We start from the raw sequence: 14,269 nt of genomic DNA on the forward strand, positions 1-14,269 counted from the left end.
AATCTCTTAGAGATATCCCGACTGAGTGTGGGGCTAGTAGTTACATGCCTTGTTTCACTAGTAAGGCCGCTTATACTTCGAGTAACATGTTGATTAATGATGTTCAACATGTCACTTTGAAGATCTTCCTTCGAGCTTTCACCTGTCTGATGTATGATAGGAGGGATGTGAGTAAGCTGAACTCACATGAGGTTATATTGTTGGTCGCCTATCTGAACCCCACCCGAGCCCCGAGAGTCTCCTTCGACCCGGTACTTGAGTTGTGGTGCCATTGCCATTCGGTTAGCTGAGCGGTTGACTACCTTTGAGGCCTCTTAGGCCCTTACACCTATGGTCCCAGCTGTGCCTACTTTGGACCGAGACTACTTCATCGACCAGAAATGGTTGCGGACCTTGGAGGGTTGTGGGTTAGCCTGGAGAGTATGGGGTATAAGCTGGATGAGACTACCTGACCCCGAGCATCTTCCTGTGATTAAGCCTTTGACAACGGCGGTGGTTGCATCGGACTCCGATGACGATGAGGAGGCCCCTGCCCGGCAGACCTACCTCATTGATGATGGTATTTTGGAGGTGATGCCATAGCCGATAAAGAGGGAATAGGCTAGACCTGAGGATCAGCAACCTAGAGTGGGGAGAGGTCCTAGACGGGTGAGAGAGAGGGTTGGAGAGACTCAGCCAGTGCAACCCGTGCCTCCAGAGTCCAGAGTATCAGTATCCCAGCTACCCTTCGTCCTTTAGTCCCGCGATGCAGGTGAGTGAGCTTACATAGAGGGTATCCGTCACGTTGACGCTCCGGAATCTTCATGAGATGCCGTATGTGCAGGGCATTGGGACCGACTCGGCCCAACCTGTTTGGTGGAAATGTGTCGGGGATGACAGCGGGGTCTTCCACTCCTTTGACGTGAATCCGACTACATGGGGGAGCTTAGGAGTTACCCTTTCGGTTGCTTGGCACCATGGCAAGTTGGAGCAGACTTGGGGACTGGAGCTACCACAGGCGAGGGTATAGCTGGAGCAAGCACATCCGGAGGAGGAAGCGGAGATGAGGATATGGAGGAGCCGGGTTTAGAGTGATGTCGTTTCTTGTTGTTATACATTCGTTTTCTTGGATTCTTAGTTGGTAGTTACTTGCTGTGTTGGTACTTTGGATATACTTTGGTTTGTACTTGGCCATAAGACCGTATTTTGTTGGATTTTGAAACTCGTTATGCAGGCGGACAATGTCAGAGATGAAACTTCAGCGATAGTTATGTTTTCTTGGTATGACAACGTGTATGTTGAGTAGCTAGACCTGTGGTTACTCGATCGAGTGCCCCTAACTCGATCGAGTGACTGCGTATGTGAAATTGGAAATGCCTACTGGACTCGACATACTCGATCGAGTAGCTGATGAACTCGATCGAGTAGCATCAACTCGATCGAGTTGCTCCTTAGCTCGGTCGAGTGCCCCTGAATACCGGTTGTTTCGTTATAAATTGTTTATTGTCATCATGCATATGTACCTTATTGATAATAAGTTCCATTGTCATTGCTGGTAATAACATCGTCATGTTTCAAGTACGGTTTATACAATATAAGTATGGTTTCATTATTTTCACCCTTTTTGGATGATTAATTGAATTGCTTGAAGTACCATGTTAAATGGTGGTTATAGCTTCTTGTTGCGGTCTTGAATTTACAACTTGTTGTGTCGAGTACACATGTTTAGGTAATGTCATGTAAGGAGTTTCTCGGTGTTCATGTATACTAATTGGGTGACGGAACATCTCACTTGCGTATTTGTTGTTATCTATATTTAATATAGATTTTAATATGCAAACATTTTATCTATGTAAATGCCAACGACATACCATGATAATTGTTAGTCTCAACGTATAATACAATTATTTTTGTAATGTCAAAATTGAATAAAATTATCGTCTCGTGTAATGGTTATAGTTCGTCTTGAAGGTGAACTTCGGGAACAAAGTTCCTTTTAAGAGGGGAAGAGTAATGTTGCATGAGAAAATGACAAATTATGATAACCTTATCACATTTTGAGTAGTTGTTTTGAGTAATTATTAGTAATGGTTATCAAATTCATCGTACTGTTGTACTCCATTTTACTTTAAACTAGGGTTATGTGATGTTAGGTGAGATTCGTAGTAAGTTGAATCGTTTCATTGTTGAGTGATATAAATGATTTAAGGAAGTAATATCAATATTGTGGAATTAATCTCAAATGAATGCTAAGTTGCTTGTTGTAATTTTGGTGACTGGTAATTAATTGTTGATTGATGACTAATTGTTGGATGGGTGAATAGAATAGTTGTATCAGGTAGGTAGGATGTGCATGGTGTATGGACTCGTGCAATGATAAAGGTCGGTTAGTAAGTTTAAGTAACAGTTGTGTTAGTTTGTTCTCGTGTATAATGCATGTTTGATGACTCGATAGGAAGTCATATTGGATGATGTGTTGCTAAGGTAGATGATGATGATGAGTGATGGGCGTATATGGAGGGGTGGAATATGCGAACAGTTATACTTTCCCTTGTCGGGGTGGATGGTTGTCGGTTGCCTTAGTTCACTTTTCACCTTGTGTCGTGGGGGATGATGAGTTGAACTTCGGAGACGAATTTCTTTTTAAGGGGGGAAGACTATAATACCCGTCCTTTTAGGGACCCGTTGACCATCGTTAACTGATCTTAGACACTTGGCTAGACCTTCGAAAACCTTACGAGTTAACCTTGAGACGTAGTAACCCTTTGAGTTCTGGTAACTCGATCTAGCGGAGGCTACTCGATCGAGTAGTTTAGTCACTCGATCGAGTAGAGGCCACTCGATCGAGTAAGTTGTTTATTTGATCGAGTAACGGGAGTTCATCGGGGAAATATAAATCGTGATTTCGTGAAACCCAAATCATTTCTTTTCCTTCTCTCCTAAACCTAGATGCTGTCATATCATTTCTCCTTCACCTTGATTCATCTTTTCGGAGCATTTGAGAGTGAAGACACCTTGGGGATGAGAGGCATGAGCCGGGTAGCGGTCTTGTCGCCGGAATCCTATGTATAGATATGTTGTCATCATCATCATCATCGTCTTCCTTGGTTTCATTTGTGATTGTGGTAGTAGTAATAGATGGTTATACTGTTTGTTATAGGTGGTTATGGTGGTTGCTTGTTGTCTTATGGTCGTGTGCAAAATCGCTGCGGTTTGCTAGACGTAGGTTTTCTTACTCAGTGCTATTGGTTGTCTAGTATGTCGGTTGTAGTGTCTGTTTGTATTTGGTGTGTTGTTGTTGTTGTATAATTGATTGTGTAATTGTCTTTGGTTCACGAGGCATGCCCTCGGCTGAGTGGGGTCACTTACGGGAGTGGCTTCACGCCCTTGATTCACCCTCTGTGGAACCCGCCACAGGAGGGGATGTCCACATTAAGGAACATGGGTTTTCGCTCGGGATTGATGAACGAGGATTTGGTGGGTACGGTTGCGGTCCCTTACTGGCGGCGTGGATTACTGGTTGCGATTGGTAATTGTTGTGTGTTTTATATTTATAACCCCGCAAGTGTACGGTTGCCCGTTGTAGTATTGTGGGGGTCGAACCCAAGAGACGGTGGTTGTGGTTCTTAGATTAATTATCGAGTTTCTAGTTTAGTTCTAGCAAGTATTAAATGATTCATTAAACTAATGATAAACTACGAATTAAGATAAAAGAGTTAACTAGCAAGCAAATAAATGAAACGAATTAAATCAAGAAACTAAGAAACTAGGGTGTTGGGTTTGCTAGTGTAGACAAGGGTCAACTAGTGAGCCTAAATCAATGGTCACCAAGAAGTAGGGTCGGGGAAGGCTCCACCTCTCGGTGTGAGTCGATCCCTAGGCCAAGGAAAATCAAGCCCTCGCTTAGATTAACCTATAGACCGAGCCTTAACAAGTCAACCAATAGAGAAAGGCTAGAATCCTCATTCTAGAAATTCCACAAACACTTGGTGTGCACAACTACTCTAAACCAACTACTCAATGGTTTCCACTAATTCAAGCCAACAATTAGCCCCAAGAGTCCACCATAGGTCCCCCTTCACCCTAGTAGAGCACTACTCAAACATACTAATGGAAATGAAAGCAAAAGATGAGAACTTTATCATGTAAATAGGAAGAACAAACATAATATAAAGACAAGTAATTAAACTACAATAATCATGTAAACAATTGAGAGGAAGTAAATTAAGGGAATGATCAACATGTAAATGAATGAGCCATAACAACAATCAAAGGAGCAAACTTTAACATAAGAAGAACACAATAAAGCATGTTATAACTATACTAATTGGGCTAGCAATAAACATGTAAACAAATGTAAACAATTGAAAATGAGAGAGATTAAGATGAGAATTATACCAATAATAATAATAATTAAAGGAGGAAACTTGGTTGAAAATAATAAGGTTGAATCTCTTCTCCCTTCAAATTACAACCCACTAATCTAAATGTAAATTATTGATAAATTGTAGAACTTGAATAAACTAAAGATGAATTATATTAATTTGGAAGAAAGATTACAACTTTGATTAAAGGGAATTAAAGAGAGAAATATTAGGGTTCTTGTTACAATAATAGAGAGAGTCTAATTAATTCTAATGTGAGAGAGTATTTTTCTAATCTAATGTAAGGTAGTCTAATTCTAAGGTAATGTGTAAGGTCCTTTTCTATTTCTAATGTAATGTTTTTATACTACTCCTACTAATTACTACTAATCTTATCTATATTAATACAAAAGACAATACTCAATCCTCAGCGCGCCACGACATTAATGCAAGTTTATTTTTTATATTTTTGAAAATTCATGTTATGGTGGGACCCATTAGTGTGCAATGTATTTATTTCTTTAGATTTCCATCTTTTTAAACATGCGATAAATTCCGTCTTACACAAATTCTATGAAATAATATTATGAAAAAAATTCTATGAATTAATATTACGAAATAATTTTATACATTCCGTGTAAATAAAATTAATAACATATACGCAGATTGAATTACAAAGCGAGTAAATGAAATTGAATTATATAATTTTTAAAACAAAATTACATAATAATAAAATTACATAATTTCAAGAAGGAATTACATTTATATACGGGATCGAACATAAAACGCAAATGAATTACATACATAATTTTTTAAAACTACATGGTACAATAATTTTTGTTAAAAAAAATAAATCTTGACGGAGTATTTACTTGGAGTATAAAATATTCATGTATTTTGGTTAATATTATTCTACCATGCAGCAACAACATCCCAACATAATTTTTTAAAAGTACATGGTACAAAAATTTTTGTTTAAAAAAAATCAATTATGACGGAGTATTTACTTGGTATATAAAACTCGACAACTTAACTATCAGCCGCGCACACCGAAAATGGTAGGTGACAATGATAGGCAACCGAGTTAATTTAGTCTTCAACTAAAATTTAAAGCAAATTTTAATTTTTTTAACTATAAAAAACAAACAAATTTTAATTTAATTTACATGTGATTAAAATTTTTTTAATAAAATTTTTATAATAAATAATTCGCAATTGTTGTAATAAATATTTTTTTAATAATAACAACACGATAAGTTAACAGTCAGAAAAACTTAAAATATGTTCTTTTTAGAAAAAATAATCCTCTCAGATCTGTATAGAAAGCCGTTTATCACCGAGGATTTATGTACTTGGAGCAAAAATTCTGGCAATTTTACTATTAGTCTCGCACTCTGAATTTGGAAGATGGCAATGATAGGCTACCGAGTAATTTCTACTTCTACAAGTACGAATGATAGGCAACGTTAATATCGTCATGATAAATTATGTAGATCATAGATTTAGACCACTAGATAAGTACAATAGAAATGCAAAAACAAATATACATTCAAAAATATTAATACTGACCCAAATACATACCCGTGCAATTTTGCACGGGTTTAAAACTAGTAATTATATAAATAATAATAATAGTAATAATAATAATAATACATAATAATAATAATAATAATAATCTTAATCAACCGACATAATTGACTCAAAAAGAAAACAAAAAGAAAGCAAAAGGCATCGATACAAGTGAAGCAAAACGCAGCAACAAAGAGGTCCTGCCGGTCAACCGGCGGCCGGTGCTAATGCCGGCAGCGCGCAAATTTGAAGCAAGAGGAGAATATTGCTGTTGTGTGTTGTATGCCGGTGTGTCGGCTACTGGGCTACCGGCATGGAGAACGCGATTTGATGCGAGATTGTTGCCTGCGGTGTTGTATGCCGGTTGGCGGGCTGCCGGGGTCATGATCGCTAGCGAGTGCATAATTAATTAGACCAAAATATTGATGCATTCCTTGCCGGGTTGAGTCGGCTGCCGGTAAGCCGGTATGGATGTGCTGTTGTTGTTGTTGCTTGTTTATTTGTGGTGATGTGGTGGATGTATGGTGGTAATATGGTGTTGGAGTGGCGATGCAGGTCTGGCGGTGATGACAGAGCAACGGAGGGACCATGGTAGAGGTTGATGCGAGATGGAGATGATGATGATGGCGAATGAACATGGTGATGCCAGAGGTAATGCGAGGCATAGGAGATGGTGGGTTGTTGGTGGTTGCATTAGATGGTGAGGGTGAAATGAGTGACGACGATGGTTCTATGATGGTGGCTGTTGTTGAATGTAAGAGATGCAGAGGTTCATGATGTCGGGGTAGATGGTGGTGGAATTGCAGGGTGGAAAATGATGAAGACGATGGATGATTAAGGGATGCTGACTTGAAGGTTTAAGGTCAAAGGTTGACTTTGACTTCGCAACCCTTTTATTTCATTTGCTTCGTGGGCATCAATCCGTCTTTGACCCGTCTTGGCTTTATTAATATCCGCCTTGCTTTCCGTCTCATTTTACTCTAACTCGAATCTCCACTTTATTGTCGCCGCGCCTACAAATTATAATAAAATGATATTAATACTAATTATTATATAAAATCCGACTAATTATTAAATATAAATAAAACGACTAATTATTATAAATTAGTTAATAAAATGAGCTTTAAAACAATAAAGCACGCAAAATTGAGTTAAAGTAAGAGAATAAGACGGGGTTAAATCGTCCTAAATTAGGATGATATCAGTAATCTGGAAGGACTGGACCTTTCGGCAGTCAGAGGTGTGTGTGGTGATTGGAGAAAGGGATGTGTATATGTTTGTTAAGTCTGGTTTTGTATGTTCCTTCAGTTACTGACCTTGTGTGGTGTTGTTGTGTTTTCTTCTTGTGTTGTGTCTGCCGTGATCCACTATGGTGAGCACTCAGTATTAGTAGGTTGATAACTGGATCATAGCTGGGTGCTTGGAGGGACGAGTCTACCACGAGTCATGGCAGAGATAGTTTCACATAGTTGATAGATGTCACGAGTTGTATCTTTTATTTTGTTTAATCACTTGTAATTTAATATAATTGTTATTTTATCGATATTTGATTATTACTGTTTCTCGGGTAATCGAGATGGTAACGTCCTTATCTGCTAGGGAACGTCTTGTTAAGACTCCTTGGTAGATGGGGGGTGTTACATCACCCATCCTAAGACTACTCCCAGTCAAGCAAGCTTAAATGTGGAGTTCTTTCGCATGGATGACCATAAAAGAAAGTGCACTTTGTTGATATGAGTAGTACATTCAATCTCTTTAAGCACTAGTCATTTTAGCCTATGACTGGACCTGTTCACTAACGTGGGGTGTTACAATCACCCCCACTTGAAGAACGCAACGTCCTCGTTGAGCCAGGGAGCATAACCGCTAATCCATAATCCTCCCCCGCTAGGTGGGTGATCACAATGAAGCATATAACAACTGCCTGCAGGAGCGTATAACAACTGCCTCCCATCACCACACAGTCGCAGGGTTGCTCTGATACCACTTGTAACACCCCAGCCCAAACCGGGTCGGGAGAGGTTACTTATGATAGCTAACCAGGCTGTGTACATGGCCCACAGATCAACACGGGTCATTTATAGCGCATTTTGTCCTCACTCATGCGCATCCCGGAAACCTTCCTAGGAGGTCACCCATCCTAAGACTACTCCCAGCCAAGCACGCTTAATTGTGGAGTTCTTTCACATGGATGACCATAAAAGAAAGTGCATTTTGTTGATATGAGTAGTACATTCAATCCCTTTAAGCACTAGTCATTTAAGTCTATCACTGGACCTCTTCAATTAACGTGGGGTGTTACAAATGGTCTTGTACAACAATTTGTGGAATATGAATCTGCTGCTCCCTCCATCCAGGTTACTTGATATCTATTTTTATATATTATTCATTTTTTTCTATTCTATATTAGGTAATTGATTTTTTACAAATGACAAACATGCCCAAAAATTTAGAATAAGACGGTCTTATATTGTAAAACGGTCATTTTTATAAGAAAACTATTCATTTAATTCTAATAAAAAATTTGTATCTTTAGACATTGAAACCATCTCAGGGTAAAATCATCTCGTAATAACTACCGTCTTATACAAATTATAACTTAAGACGGGTCAAATATCACATATAAGATAAAAAACGGCTTGTAGTGAGATTAGCAAAAGATTTGTCTTATCAAATTCAAGTGGTGTGTTATTTGAATCGTTCTATAAGAACCTACCGAGACATGGGCCGAAATATAAATAGAATTACAATAGATCCAATTCTCTCAAATTGACCCATTAACTCCCTGAATTTATTCCCCTCAACTCTCTCAAATTTCTAACCCTAAATGATCCTCATCAGTCATCCTAGCTCTCTTATTCTCTAAAGCTCAAAGTGTAAAAAATCAATCACTCATCTCATTATTCTCAAACTCATCTATTGAAAACAAAATTGCTAAATGCCGCTCCTATTTTACTCATTCCTCACCTAGTTTTATTTCCAACTTTACAACTTTGTCCTTCTCTCTCTAAAAAATAGTTTTTACATTTTGTTTTCGATAAATCGGAAATGGGTGACGATAACCCATTTTTTCGTTACATGTGTGAATCGTATACTAATGAAAATTCGTACAATTACGACGGAAATCAATTCTAAAATGATTGGAATGTCGAAAAACACTATCGATACTACAATGAGCTAGTATGATCGTTATGATCAAGGCGAGGGAAGCGGTTTTGGTTACGATGATAACAACACGGGTAACACGGAAAAGGGAAGCGGTTTTTAGCTACGATGATAACAACACGGGTAACACGAAAAATAAGGTATTAATCGAGTATCTTAAATTTTTAAATCACGTTTTTTTATATGTCGAGTTGCAAAAAAAATTGAATTCGGGCCAGATGTATGATTTTGCCCAGGAGAAAACATGTGAAAAACACGTCTAAGCCCAGGCCTAATCGTGTAAACCACACGAAAGTGACCAGGCCTAAACGTGTGGATCACACAAAACAGACCAGGCCCAAACGCGTGGTCTAGGGATGTCAATAGATCGGTTTCGGGTCGGGTGAAGCCTCATCCGTCATCCATCCGTCCTTTTAAAATCTCATCCAACCCGTCCGTCATCCGTGAAATATATCATCCATCATCCATGGATGAAACGGGTGGATCGGGTGATAAACGGGTGTTGTGTATTTATATGTTTCAAGTTAAACATAAAATAAAGTTAGATTATTATTTTAGTTTAACTTTGTAATGGGTAGGTTCACAAAATAGCTATATTGAGAGAATAAAAAACATGAAAATTTGAATATTTTATATCTTAATAATGTTATACGTAAAAAAACATTAAATAAAAAGTAATAAAATCGGGTGATGGATGGATGAAGGGTCAAATTTCTTTATCCAACCCATCCGTCATCCGTTTCATCCGTCATCCATCAATCATCCATTTAAGTCGGATTTTCATCCATCTTTTAGGATCGGGTGGATCGGATTTTAATGGATGTGGGTGAAATTAACATCCCTAGACTGTGGTCTACACGATTAAGCCCAGGCATTTTCGTGTTTTTTACACGTTTTGGCTCAGGCATGTGCGTGTTTTTCACACGTTTTGGCCCAGGCAATTTCGTGTTTTTCACATGTTTCGTCCTTTTTTTTTAAAAAAAAATATTTGCGTAACTTTTTTTAATTTAGGAAAATGCTGAGGAATCCCAAGGAGACGGTGTTGATTATAGTGATAAATTTGTATTTGATTATACGTTTCACACTTTCGAAAAAGCATTTGATCATATTAATGATGTTGCTTATGGGTTAGGGTTTCATTTGATAAAATATAAGTATCACATGAAAAAAGTCCTCCGTATTAAATTGTTGCATGTGAGCGTTGTGGACCTTACAAAAGTCATGCGAAGGATCCCGAAAAACCGCAAAGAAAGTCAAAAACGAAGAGATTCAGTATCCATTTGCAGTAAGGGTGATAAATAGAAGTTCAGGTGTGTGGGAAGTAGTTCCTAAGTGCGGGTTTCATATTCATATTTTGGAAAGTTTCTTGAAGGTCATACACGTAGACCAAAGTTAACCGATGAACAGAAAAAAATTATTAAGCAACAACGACAGTCTCATGTGAAATCGGGGATGGTTAGACATACATTTACGCTTAGGTTTCCTGATCACCCAACCCCAGTTTTGAAACAAATTTACAATGGGAATGCCTGATTGAGTGTAAAGGATAGGGATGAGAGGAACTGTGTGCAATATATGTTACATCTATCGAACGAAGCTAATTATCTCAGTGAATTCATGATGGAGGGGGAAACAAAGGCTCTTACACATGTTTGGTTCAATGTGTAGAGATGTTAAAAGCGTGGCCTGATGTTATTTTAATCGACTCTACATACAAGACGAACAAGTACGACCTTATATTGGTTCAATATGTAGACGTTACACCTGTTAGAATTTTTTTTTTAATAGGTAACGCGTTAATTAAGAGGGAAACTAGTGAACGATATACTTGGGTTCTGAGAAGGCTGGAATCATTGTTGGGACAGATGTGAAACCAACAATCATTGTCACTGATCACGAGCGTGGTCTAATTACTGCACTCCCTCACATATTTCGCTATTCCCGTCATTTTTTGTGCCTATTTCACATTTACTATGCAGTTTAGGCCAAAGCAACAATCATGGAAAAGAATGGTAATTTTGGGAAAGCGGTAGCACATGGCGCTTGAAAAAAAGTTATTCAAGCTAAAATGTTTGATGAATGTCAGTTGGAGTGGGATGAGCTGAAAAAGAAATATTGTAGTCATCTTGCACTTATCGCTTATCTTCAGTTGACATGGTGGCATAATATCCATATGTTTGACAAATGTTTTACTAATTTGGTGCTTCATTTTGGTAACACAACTACGTCTAGAGTTGAGTTGGCGCATGTTCAATTGAAGATGTGGTTAGGTTCAGCTGAACTTACTCTTGACAATTTGCGGAAACGGACTGATGTTATGATGAAAGGGCAACATATCGAGATTAGAAAGACGTTGGAAGATTCTATAAGCAAGACAGGTGTCAGTAACTTGTATTATGGGAATATATTTTCAATGTTGAGTGGAAGAATTTTGGAAACCGTCATTGAAGCAATGCAAGTGGAATATAATCGTGGGACTGATCGGGGTTATTACTTGGAGGAGTATTGTGGTTGCACAATATGGACCACCCATAAGTTGTTGTGTGCTTGTCAGTTAGATGCAGCGGTCGAGAAAGGTAGAAAAATTCATCCAACTGATATACAGGTTTTCCGGTCAAGGTTAGCTTACACGGAATCCAGTCATTGTCGTTCTAGCCATAATGATGTCATCGAGGAACTTTTCAATAAAGTTCGAAATTCTCACCTTTCTGTCCAAAGAGATGTTGTTGAGACATTATTCAGTAAGCTGTATCCAGAGGACGAGGTTGTTGAAGAACCTGAAAATGCAGAAGCATGTCGTTGTCGTCCGAGGAAGTCCAATACCCGTAATAAATTTGGCGTCGAACATGCTAGTCATAGTCACCCGAGTACGACAACAACTACCGATGGAGGTATGTCATGTCTGATTGTCATGTTTAATTTTTTAAATTTTTTAATTGTATTAATTGTTTAATAATTGTCTATAAATTGTTAATTATTTTAATTGCTTAAATGTTTAAAAAATAAAATTGTTTTTCAATGTAGGTGACGGAGCTCCTCTTCAGCTCAATTTTGAGCCTATATCCCACATTGGGGGTTTCGTATATGAGGAGTTCATGCCGATTCCTATCAAAGATGGTTTTTTGGGTGCTTTTGACCCTGATGGGGATGGTCATTGTGGTTTTCGTGTAATGTCGCATGCTAAAACAGGAAATGATAGAAATTACATCGAAATGCGAAACCTACTTTTGGGAGAGCTAAAACACAATGTCTATGCCAAAGTTTACTATGGTAAGCGAAACGATGCTTGTAGACGGATCAAATGGGCTCAACATAAATGATGTCAAAAACGAAATTGGATGGAAGGTTTGGATTTATTCGGTTTTCCTACGTTGTTCAATTGGACCATATGTTGCGTGACTATGTCATATCTACTAGATGGCACAAACGTATGGTCCGGTTCTTCAACCTATCTTCCTTTACGAGCTGCTCTTGGCGTCCGTGCTGCGAATGGTATTCTATGGATTCTTTTTACAGGTAATCATTTTGTGCGATTAGGCGTCAATGATAACTGTGCCATGCCTCCGATACATGGTCGTTGGTCGTCACTTCGCAATGATGACATTGCCTATTATGTAGACATTTATACTGAAAGACTCACTCTTTGGATGTCTTATATTTTTTCGGGTCTGTTGCAAAACCCTTACGGTGAGGAAAACGAAGATGAAGTAATATATATGTAATTGGAGAATAATTGATTATTGGTAATATTAATCGTATCATGTTATTCATTTTATTTTTTAATCACAGTCTTTTTTATACGTAATTTTATTGTCATAATCAACGTAATTAAAACATAGTTAACATAGTTAACGAAAATTTAAAATACAACTTAATTAAAACATAGTTAATATAGTTAACGGAAATTTAAAATACAACTTAATTAAAAAATAGTTAACATAGTTAACTGAAATTTAAAATACAATTTAATTAAAAAATAGTTAACAGAATGTAATTCTCTTCCGTTGATGAAGATGAGGATTCCAGATCTTCTAGTTCGTCTCCAGCTATAATTTCTTTAGGTTGACTAGCAACATATTGATCATAGATATCAATGATGTCGAGTTTCTCATTGGCGAGGTTTAACACTCTACCAGTACATAAATTGGAAAGTGTTGCGTAATTGACCACGGTCAATATGCGCTGCAAATATTGAATGATATCACTTCGCAAGTTACGATACTCCCACATCTTGTCGGTTAATGTTGCTAGAGACACAACATCATCATTCACTAGAGGAGTTAGTGCATCTTGCGGGTTCCCGTCCAAGATAAAACAGATTGTGGCAAATGGATCATATTCAAGAAAATTCCATATAGGGCCGACTCCAACGACAAGTTCAAGACGATCCACTAACTTTGGTAATTCCGAAACGATAGAATCAATCTTTTGTTGGTAAACTTTGATTTTTTGAGCATTTATAACCATCTAATGAAAAAAACAAATAAACATTAATGAAATTAATACACAAAAAATTATAGTAAATATTTATCTAATACTTCCTCCATTCCATTCAATTATATACATTTCACTTTTACATATTATTTAAGTAAAATTATTAAAATAATCATTTTGGCTCATTTGCCCCAAAACACCCCCAATCCCTTTTCCTGATATCCCTGACCCCATCACCCACACAAGTCACCATCAACTTCCCCATCTCTGATCCGCCCCTACATTACCCACAACCTCAAACCATCTCGCCTACCTAGAAACCACCTCCTCCATCTCAGAACGTCGTGTACATTGGCATGACCCTTCCTCCACCCATTGTCGGCGAACAGTAAGGAAGGTGGGGAACGACGGAGGTCAAGGCTTGTGTGAGTCAGTAGTGTTTTGTTGGTGGATGAAGGTCAGAGAGGGGTTGGTCGCCGGTGAACGCATCAGATCCATACCAAGGAGGTCGGAGAGAGGGTGGTTGCAGTTCACGATGGGTGTTGTTGGGTGGTTGTGTTGAGTGGTGGTGAAATATTAAACGGTGGAGGGTCATACTCATAAGAGAGATGACGGTGGTGGCCGACGGCCGGCGATATTACTATTGGTGGTTATGATAATGGTGGAGAGTAGTGGTGGTAGGCAAGGTGGTTTTACCGGAGAGGAGCGGTGTGGGCAGCGTCGAGTATGGACATATGATGGTGGTTATGGAGAGGAGT

At 38.3% G+C, this 14,269-nt stretch overlaps 1 protein-coding gene across 1 annotated transcript; it reads left to right on the plus strand.

Moving 5' to 3' along the window:
* The first annotated feature begins 11,145 nt into the window (after positions 1 to 11,145).
* On the plus strand, positions 11,146 to 12,799 carry LOC141614535 (uncharacterized). The gene is made up of 3 exons (XM_074433281.1): positions 11,146 to 11,968; positions 12,102 to 12,347; positions 12,594 to 12,799. Exons 1-3 carry the CDS (start codon positions 11,146 to 11,148, stop codon positions 12,797 to 12,799), a joined length of 1,275 nt encoding a protein of 424 aa, XP_074289382.1.
* The last annotated feature ends 1,470 nt before the right edge of the window (positions 12,800 to 14,269 follow it).

The sequence above is a fragment of the Silene latifolia genome, chromosome 11 (genome assembly GCF_048544455.1).
Source record: "Silene latifolia isolate original U9 population chromosome 11, ASM4854445v1, whole genome shotgun sequence".
Lineage (NCBI taxonomy): Eukaryota > Viridiplantae > Streptophyta > Magnoliopsida > Caryophyllales > Caryophyllaceae > Silene > Silene latifolia.